General features: G+C 54.7%; 1 protein-coding gene across 1 annotated transcript; it reads right to left on the reverse strand.

The window, feature by feature from the left end:
- Positions 1–1,470: 1,470 nt before the first annotated feature.
- Positions 1,471–2,892, reverse strand: J4E78_006800 (uncharacterized protein; the record flags this gene model as incomplete). Its single annotated transcript, XM_049367410.1, has 6 exons — positions 1,471–1,534; positions 1,605–1,682; positions 1,730–1,827; positions 1,872–2,100; positions 2,341–2,450; positions 2,491–2,892. The coding sequence occupies 6 exons, from the start codon at positions 2,890–2,892 to the stop codon at positions 1,471–1,473; spliced, it is 981 nt and encodes a 326-aa protein (XP_049221157.1).
- Positions 2,893–9,909: the final 7,017 nt, after the last annotated feature.

The following is a 9,909-nucleotide window of genomic DNA, read 5'->3' on the forward strand; positions in this document are numbered from 1 at the left end:
CCACGCTGACACCAGAAGCTACCAAATTCGATCAAATATCCTCAACTCCATGTGAAGTATGGAAAATGTACAGGCGACATAACACATCAGTTCCATGGCTTGGAAAAGATGCTTACTCCACCCCCGACCATCGAGCTGTGGCTCTATACAGGACAAAAGCCCTGGATAACAGCTCGCAATGCGGCTAACTTGCTCTTGGGAGCCGCTCAGTGAGTGGCCACTATGAGGAAGTGGTCTCACTACCTTAGAGGTTGATGCGACTCCCTGAAACCAACATTGGGACTGCGATCGGTCAAAGAAAGAGGTGAGGACATGGAAATACGCCGGTAGAATCTGGATACTTCGGGTCAGCTGGTCAATGAGAACAATACTCACAGGATTGCCTGGCCGTTGCGGACAACGACGTTCGAGAAGGCAACCAGATTTGGTTGGCGATCGGGCGGAGATGCCATGAGTGGAGAATGCGAAATGATCAGGCGATGTGACCAGGAGGCAGTGCCAGGTGAGAAGGCGGTGCCGGGCGAGGAGGCGTATATCTTGATGATCAGCAATGTGCCTCACCACCGAGCATTTGGTCAAGGTACTTACTGTGATGAAGCAACCAAGACCGAAGCCTGCCCGAAGGCGGACTGAAATGCCTGGCACTGAAGTTAGTGGAGGAGCCAGATCTTCGGACACTTGTTCAATCTGAACGACACTCACGAGATAGCATCCGCCGTTGCGAATGAATGGGCTCGAGAAAGCTGACCATCGTCAACGCCAGTCGGGAAGGCGTACGTACAAAAGCCAGCATAAGCGTCGTTCATCGGGCATCTGGTCGGAAGTACTTACAGTAATGCGATAGTCACACAAGAGCCAGCGCGATATCGAAGGTCATGCGTTTGATGTCAGCCACCGTCTCAAACCTTCGGGCATCTAGTCAATTTGACCGACACTCACAGATTGCTGTCGCCGCTGCCGGAGACAACGCCAGAGATAGCTACCATCGGATAAAGGGCTGGGGAAAGAGATAAGACTCAGATCTCGGCGGCGCGGACTGGAGATGCTACTATGAGGAAGTAGTCTCGGAAGATTATCGCACCGCCTTGAGAAGCGCAGAACTAGCTTCAGCACAAGCTTAGAGGGCATGTGAAAGAGTTAGCTATGGTCTTGTACGAAAGGGGGTGAAGAAGGGAGTACTTACCGGACAAGATTCGCAGCCATGTCGACATCGAAAGTGGAAGCATCACGTCACGCAAGCAAAAAGAACCGCATGGTATCAAACAAGTATATATCTGCGAAGAGTTAGCAACTGGAACCAGTACGAGAAGCGAGGAGGGGAAACTTACTATATCTACCGCAACACCAAGGAGGGTTTCCTTCGACATTCCTCATCATTCACTCCACCAACTCATCCATGCCGGGGCGTATCTTGACGTATGTAATCCCGCCAAAGCCCTGGAAGAAGGAGCGGAGCTCGTCCTCGGTGACTTAGCCGGAGAGGCCGCCGATGAAGACGGTGGTGTTGTTGGGGTCAGTAAACTGGTTCCATCGGCTGGGGTTCAGCGAAAGAGTGAATGAAACGAAAGGATCGCAGCCATGGCGAAGATTGATCTAGCATAGACCCTGGACTGTATGTGTTCTCGAAGTCGTCGCTGCGGTAACTCTTTGGCGATGGTGATATGCTCTTGTCCAGGACAGAGCTGTGCAAACGGACCGCAGCCGTGGCGAAGATTGATCTAGCATAGACCCTGGACTGTATGTGTTCTCGAAGTCGTCGCTGCGGTAACTCTTTGGCGATGGTGATATGCTCTTGTCCATGACAGAGCTGTTGGCGATCATTCTGTCCTGAACAAGAGCATATCACCATCGCCAAAGGCAGACGCTGAGACTCGGGGAGGATGCGCTTCAAGCGTGAGCCACTGAACGGGATAGGCGAACCAGTGGGACTGGAGTGAGTTGCGACGCCATCCGGCGGTGATGTTCTCGTAGCCTGCGGACTTGATGTCCCATTGTGTCATGCGACATTCGCGCTTCTGGATGTTTGTGAAGGTGGTGAGGTCGGGTGTAGCCTCGCGCGGCTTGTTGAAGGGTGGGGACTCTTCTTTTGCCTCCAAACGGCTTGGAGCGTGAATTTTGGCATCTTGATAATGTTAATGAGCGACCTGCGGTCGAAGAGCCCGAGCCCGAACCCGAAATCGACAGTAGAGCTGACGCATCCTATCACGTCCGCCGCCGAAGCCTCCATCGCGTCCTCCCCGAAAGAGGCGATTGGGTAGTGGTAACAGTCATGTCCATATCATCTCAAGCCATTACACACCAGTTACCAGTATCATCCATATCCATCTCAATCAGACCAACTCCTTATGCATCTCGAGGACCTGAGCCTTGGTGCCAGACAGCGCCATAGCAGCGTACAGATCCTCCTCGAAGCCCGCCTGAGGGCTAATATCATTGAACTTCTCTTTGCGCTTGTTGACGAGTAGCACGAAATGGCGAGGCAGATAGCACAGAAGCTAGCAAATCCGTCTGATAGTGTCCAGTAGATTGGCTTCGGTACCTGGCCTCCCTGTCGCCGCGCATCCTGAGGATGGGCCGCTCTGAGACGGGCTTCTGGCGAGGTTTCGAAAGTTTGCGACCAACGACGACACGCGCGAGGATCGGGTTGGAGAGCTTGCGCTTGGCGGCATCCTCGTCACCGCCGCCGCCCTGATCCGGAGTTGTATTCCTCTCCGAAAGAGGCGTGCGCTTGTTGACGAGTAGCAGATCCGGAGTGGTGTTCATCCCCGAAAGAGGCGATGGGTGCTGCAAGTCTCTCAGCTGATTCAAGATGGTAAACTCCGTGCGCAGGAGCGGGAGGCAGCGGCGATGGAGAGGAGAAGTCGTGGCACTCTGGGCACGGGCTACGAGCATACAGCAGTAGCGAGGTAGCAGTCTCAGATGGAGACCGCCATCCGGGCATGAAGTATTCCAGGGCGTCACAGGATACTGCGATGTATGGGCTTCGTCTGTCGACGATATGCTCGTACTACTGGTTGGGTTCCTCTCCGAAAGAGGCGATCGCTTGTTGACGAGTACGATGGAGAGGCGGAAGAGCGACACATGGAGACCGCCATCCGGGCATGAAGTATTCCAGGGCGTCACAGGATACTGCGATGTGTGGGCTTCGTCTGTCGACGATGTGCTCGTACTACTGGTTGGGTGAAGAGATATCGGCTGCTTCTGAACTGTCGCCCCAAGACAAGCGCCAACCCTATCAATAGGAGAAGGCGACTTACAGCTTGGGGTATGGGATATGTTAAAGATACGCGAAGGCGGTGGTCGCTGAGATGGTGGCCGATCTCGCCGAACATCAGAGCAGGTCTTGACGTGGTTGCCGTTGGTACGAGCTATCGGAGGAGATGAAGTATGCGTTGCGATGCCATCGCGTTGGTGTCGTGAAGCACAAAGTACTTCTTGCCGATGAGGGTGGCCAGAGGAAGCGCTGAAACCAAGTGCTAGCAACTACGCGTTGGCTCATCTCCGCCATCTTGGTATGCAGGTTTACTCTCGTGATGCCCGGAAATGTCTGTGGGGTACCATATCGATCCTCAAGACTCTGTTGTTGGACGTGAAGGACAGGAGTACGTGATCGTGCGGGATGCATTTCGAACTTGTCGTCGTTGAGCATGGGGCGTGAAAGCTGTCGATGTTGTGGCGCAACGTTGTAGGCATTTGGGCGAGAGGTCTGCCGGAGAAGTTTGCGGAAGACCAAGCGCAACGAATTCCACGTACTCGATGAACAGGTCGATGTTGTAGTTGTTGAAGAGATGCTCTGCATTTGTCGCCAACTTCAATATTCAAACGTTTGTCTTGTGCGACATGAGAAGAGGTGTGAGTCCTTCTCTGCTCACGACGGGCGCCGACCCTATGTCAAGGAAGGCGACCTACCGCCGCAAATGTCTATCGCATCGTTAGTATAATGATTCATTATGGAAGGGACAATCCAATTTGTAACGTACCAAGAGTTGACGGGGCTTGACATCCAGTGCAACAGTCGGATTTGAGCTCGATCTCGAAGACAGATAAAGCAACATTTGGGAGGAGGATCTGGGGCGCTGGGCATCTTGACTGCCGACGCTACGTCGTTGTTCTCGGAGGTGGATGGCGCATCGCCCCCGAACAGAGATGCAGATGTTCCGGACATCGTGAGGCAAGGTATCTCAAGGTATGGCTGCCACGCTTCGCGACGGTGACACTGATCCTGGGCAGGACGTACTGCTCTTCGACTCCTCGCGATTCTGGATTCTGATTCGGGAGATGGGATGTCTCGATGGTGCGTAGGAGGTAGAAGCGGACTTGCTGCATTAGACCTCTCCTCGCCGTGATCACCGAATACTCCTGGGCCGTCCGAAGACGGGCGTCAACCCCACGGTGGGGAAGACGACTTACCATGAACGCCAACCCCCATCGCAGGAGAAGGCGGATTACCATGGGCACCGACCCATCACTAGGGAAGGCGACTTGTCGCTGTCGAATCCTCCTCCTCGAAGCCGGCCTGAGGGCCAGCATCGTCCTCCTCAAAGTCCTCTCCTTGAACGTACTCATGTACCATGGTGATGACCTTCTGGAACACATCCGTCAACAACGATGAGAACAACGCTGCCCTCACTATGGATCGTTTCTTGGTTCATATCGGTCATGTAAGGAGGCGATGTGTGAGCGTAGTATATGCATGGAGGAGCCAAGGAGGTAAGGAGGTTGAAGCGAAACCAAGGCGTGGACGCGACGTCAGGAACGCCCTTCTGCGGGACCTCGAAGGTGATGGACGGCTCGAGCAGCGCAGTAGAGGCAGTAGTGATGGAGCAACCGGAAGAAGCAGAGCTTGAGGTTGACTCAAGCGTGACGGTCATGAAGATTGTCTCAGTCAAGATGATGACTGGTCGGCGAACTCATGCACCTTGGAGCCAGTCTCGAGATCCAAGAAGGAGAAGAGAGAAGAAAGATCAGCTTGCTGGGTCTCGACGAGCTCTCAAATCTGCTCCTCCTCGATATATGTGGGGATGTTGACGATGCTCAGCTTGTTTGGGCTGTCCCTGACAAAACAGGTCATGCCAACAAGCGATGTAAGGGTGCGCTTGTTGACGAGTAGCAGAAAAGCTTGTGTCCCAAGACCCAACAAGCTCTCGAATCTGCTCCTCCTCCATGTATGTGGGGATGTTGACGATGCTCAGCTTGTTTGGGCTGTCCTTGACAACGGACGAAACCTCATCGCCAGGCGGGTATGCGTTCTCATCGGCGGTGGGAGTGATGTAGTCTTTGGGTCGGCGGATGGACCGACCCGATCCCACAGCACACAGGTCATGCCAACAAGCGACGTGAGGATGCGCTTGTTGACGAGTAGCAGAAAATCTTGCGTCCCACACGTGTTGGGCCTTCCCGAGCCGACAGGTTGTAGATGGAGCAGATGTTATCGAGACCACCACAAGCGACGTCCGAAAACATTTCCTGTGGACGAGTTAGTATGGGTTTGAAGTAGGATGCAAGAAGCTACTCACCGGTCTTGTACTTCACCTGCCAATGGGTCGCTGCTTGTACCAGCGAGTATGTCCTGGCAGAGGCGAAAGGCGTGAACTTCGTGTACCTTCCATCTTCTAATCAAGAACGCTGCAACGCTTGCAAAAGTAGGAAAAATAGCGACGTCGCATTGCGATTGCAAATGATCTTAGGAGTTTTATAAGGCTGGTATTCGAGGCGGTTTCTCCGAGGGCGTCGATGTCGCTCGCGCAAGGAGGTGGTATCGGGGCGACACCAGCAAGTGGTGATGAGGTCTTGCTGGCGACTGGAGCTCACTTGGCTACCCTCTCGTCGTGGGAGAGGGCATTGCCCGGGAGGCGGGTGCGACGCGGCGCGGACCCGGAGTCAGATTTTGCCTCCCATGCCCTGGGTGGATGGCAGGGCTTGTCGGGGTGCTGGTATCTGGCAAGTGTTAGTAAATGAAGGGGAATTGATCGAAGGGGAAAGATGATGCTCACTTCGTCTGGCGCCAGCTCGCCTCTTCATTGTAGCTTGTTTTTGCTCAGTGTCCCAGTGACACATCTTGCTTGCTTCCAGTTCTACTGCTTGAACTTTCAGGGGCGGAAGGCGTTCTCGGCGAGGAATTGGATTGACCACTCGCGGCGCGGTCGCCTAAACAAACGAAGACACCAGCAGGCAATGACCTTTCCTGCTGGGACTGCCCTGTTCAGCCATCTCCCTCAGACTAGGTGAGATGTTTCCAGGAAGCGCGGCGGGGACGCACAGAGACAGATTCACTTCCCACACTGAGACACGTTAGCAACAACCAAAGGGGGAGTGTGTACTCACATTGCTTTCTATACTGATACAAGTTAGCAAAAGACGAAGGTTGAGGACGACGTACATGCGATAGGCTGTCGAAGCCTTGGGGTCGAATAGGGTTGCTGCCCACGATGGGCGTATAAATCGTCTGCCTCGACCACATGGCATCTCGAGACGCTGGCGTATGGGTGAGAGACAGCCTGAATACATGTCAGTAAGTGAATGTCGCCGGTAAGGGTAGGTAGATACTTAGCGTCGATGAGACGCTGATGAAAGGTATACTGCTCGATGATGTACTGGCCAGCGCGTAGGTCGGCATGGATGGCGAGCTCGGAGGAGGGGAGGAAGGAAAGAAGAGAGAATATTTCGACGATGCTTAGGGAAGCGAAATGATTGGAAGAAGGTTCAATGCGGTTAAGCACGAGTACTGGAGCTCAGTTAGCCGCCCTTCTCCGAAGAGAAGGACGTTACCAGGAGGCGGCGACGGGGAGCCAGAGTCAGATTTTTGCCATCCCACCCTGTAACACTAGTTAGTCAACGGCGGGGGAGGGGGATACGTACGTGAAGAGGATGCCTTGTTATGTTGTGCAGCGGTGGCATCCGACATGATACTTCTTCTCTTGGGCGAAGGCGAGAGAAGCAAAAGAGGGAAGTATCGGAAAGACAACGGAAACGGTTGGGTCTTGCGTGTGGAAGCGTCGTTGAGCTTCTTGGGAAAGCTGAAAGCTGGTTGTGGGAGGCATCTCGGTTCGTGGTGTTGAGCTCGACCGAAGGCGGCAGCGATACCCTGGATGCAGTCAGCCGGAGTTCTCGCCTTGGTTGGGTATACGGGGTACTCGATAGGGGTATGGGTAAGGTTTAAGGCGCCATGTACTGGTGTCGTTAGTCGATGAGCTCGATGAGGGAAGGGAATGAACTTAGAAGTGGACCAAGAGTTGTCGCAATGGTCATGAGGGGCCCGCATGTACAAGATGGACAAGCAGCGCGTTGCTATTGCGAAACGGGATGCGGTAAGCCGGAGCAGTCGAGCATCTACTCGTACTTGGCCTCCATGGTCTGGGAGAGGTCAGTAAAGAAGGGGATGACAAATCTGGATGAAGGAGGGTGGGGGAGATAAGGAGATGGAGGTGGAAGACCAAGCACCACTAGGCAAAGGTTAGTCAAAGAACTCATGATGTAAGGTAGAAGAGGTAACATACCAATGGGTGGACATAGTCGTTTCGTCAGTAAAGATTGCGGGGTAGTGAGGCTGGGCGGTCCGACGAATATACTGCTGACGACGACAGCAAGTGCCGTAATGGAGGCGCTGCGGCTACAAGTCAAGATTAGCAGGTAGAGGCGACGCCGCGCTGATGGCGACGTCGCAATGTTAGAGTCGGGGAGGGGATACCTGTAGATGTGGTCAGAGCTGGCGGCAGCAAGGTGTGCCATGAAGAGAGCCAGCGACTACAAGTTGCGAATTAGCAAGACAAGGGCGACGCCGTATCAATGACGACGTCACAATGTTAGAAGAGGGGAGGGAATACTTGTAGAGGTGGTTGAAGTTGGCTTCAATTCCTGGAGCGGGGTACTGGACCAGGCGCGCGAAAGCGGCGCCGGCGAGGTCATTGTCAGCGAAGTCAAAGACAAGGAGGAAATGATACTGATGGAAGGGTTATACTTATCCCCATGCAAGGCATGGGCGACCGACTCCAGGCGAGGCAGGAGGCGGCGGGGAGAGCCAAAGTCAGCGCTACTGCTATCAAAATCAGCGGGCTGTCAGAAAAGCAGTGGGGGGATACCTTGAGGCAATCGCCAAGTAGAGTAGAGGTGTTGGAAGAGGAAAGGAAGCTTCGAGGAGCAGAAAAAGGGCGATTGCGAGGCAATTTTGGGTGGTGGTTGTGGGAGTAGGAGAGAGGGAGGGAGTGGGACAAAAAGCTTTGATTTATGTAAAGGCAGCTAGCTGTGAGAGCGGCGGTGACGGCGAGTTGTTCAATAGTATCAATATCACCGCGAGCAATGAGACAGGGGTGAGCAGACGGCGGCAGCTCGATGCATCTGCCACTGAGACACTGCAACACCAAGAGAAGAACTGGGAGGACGACGATGATGATTTTAGATAGTTCTATAGTATTGCATCCTCCTCGCGAGGCCTTGAAGTCCTATCCTACCGTGGTGTGTTGGTGATCCTGACCTTGCTTTGCCTTTGACGCTAGTGATAATCTCCGCGGACCCCTTCAGCACCATCACCACTGCCAAGCCTGCACCGACTTGAGATGGCCCAGAGGCTTGCAGAAGCTTGAGCACAAGCTGCTCAAAGGCGGACGAAGCCCCTGGAGCTGCTGCATGCGTCGGCAAGAGGCTCAGCAACTCTGCCAGAACAGGGGCGGCGTCGAGGCAACTATGAGCTCAGGGATCGCAGTCGGCGGCGACGACCTTGCCTCAGTCGAGGAAGACGAGCATGCGAGGAGACCTCCGTTGAGGTTAGGAGCAGCCAAGTCTCTGCTTACCTGTGAGTATATGAACAAGTGTTGTGACTTACATCGCCCAAGGCGGGCACCAGAACGCATCTTCCGACATGCACCAGCGCGGAGACATCCCCCAGCACCACAACTCAACCAGCCCGATGAGCTCGACGAAAGACTCCCCTCCACCACTGCCTCCGTGGCATCGAAGCGGCGACGAAAACGCCGACGGCGACGGCGGAGATATTGAACGGCGCACGAACAAGTCCGGTCGAACACAACCCAAGGGCAGCACAAGGGCGCGGAGATACCGTATAAGACGGAGCTTTCAGCTGTCACGAAGTCGCCTCTGGAGCACGAAGGGCTTGACCTTCCCTCGCGTCTCGACTCCGCAAGACTTCTTTGACGGCGGCACGATCATGTCCGACGACCCTCTGCACATCGGGGCTATGCGAGCTACACAACAACCATCACCTCCTCGAGCATCGGCGCGCCAACATGAACGGCCTCTCCTCTCTTCTCGTCGAACAGCGCAACTCATCGGCGAAGGCACAACAGGGGCTCTGCTGGCGACGAACAAACCGCTCGACATTGGGCGGGAAGGGCGCCGGAAGAACAACCCCAACCAACAACGGCATCCCAGGGTTCCAGCTTACTGAGCGCCCGGGAGATCCACGGGGAGAGACCGAAACTCCTAAAGTCTTCATGACGGCGATGACCGTGAATGAAGTCTTTGACGACCTACCTCTCGCAGCGTGACTCCGCCGAATTTGCGCCATCACCCTGAGCATACCCCGCAAACCTTTTCCACATCGAACCTCCACAGCGCTCCCGCGATGGCAGACGCCTCCTTCACAGCACGCACCGGTGCCAAAGCCTCGACGATATCGCGGCAATACTTGAGGCGAGCGACGAAGACCAGTACACCAGACGCGCAGCCAGACTACGAAGGCAACGCGGCCATGCGGAGGATTCAAACCATGCACACAAAGGTAAGCAAGCCCCAGAGGAAACTCCTTGGCTGGGCGAGGAATCGACCGACCGAGCTACGGACCGATCATGCATACGGAGGCGTCGCTCTTCCCGTGACGAACCTTCCGAGCATCGCCAACCGCATGGCCGGCAGTGTCCAAGGCCTGCAGGAACTTAGGCTAATCTCCTGATCATA

The sequence above is a fragment of the Alternaria triticimaculans genome (assembly GCF_023758025.1).
Source record: "Alternaria triticimaculans strain BMP 0046 chromosome Unknown scaffold_9, whole genome shotgun sequence".
NCBI classification, from domain to species: domain Eukaryota; kingdom Fungi; phylum Ascomycota; class Dothideomycetes; order Pleosporales; family Pleosporaceae; genus Alternaria; species Alternaria triticimaculans.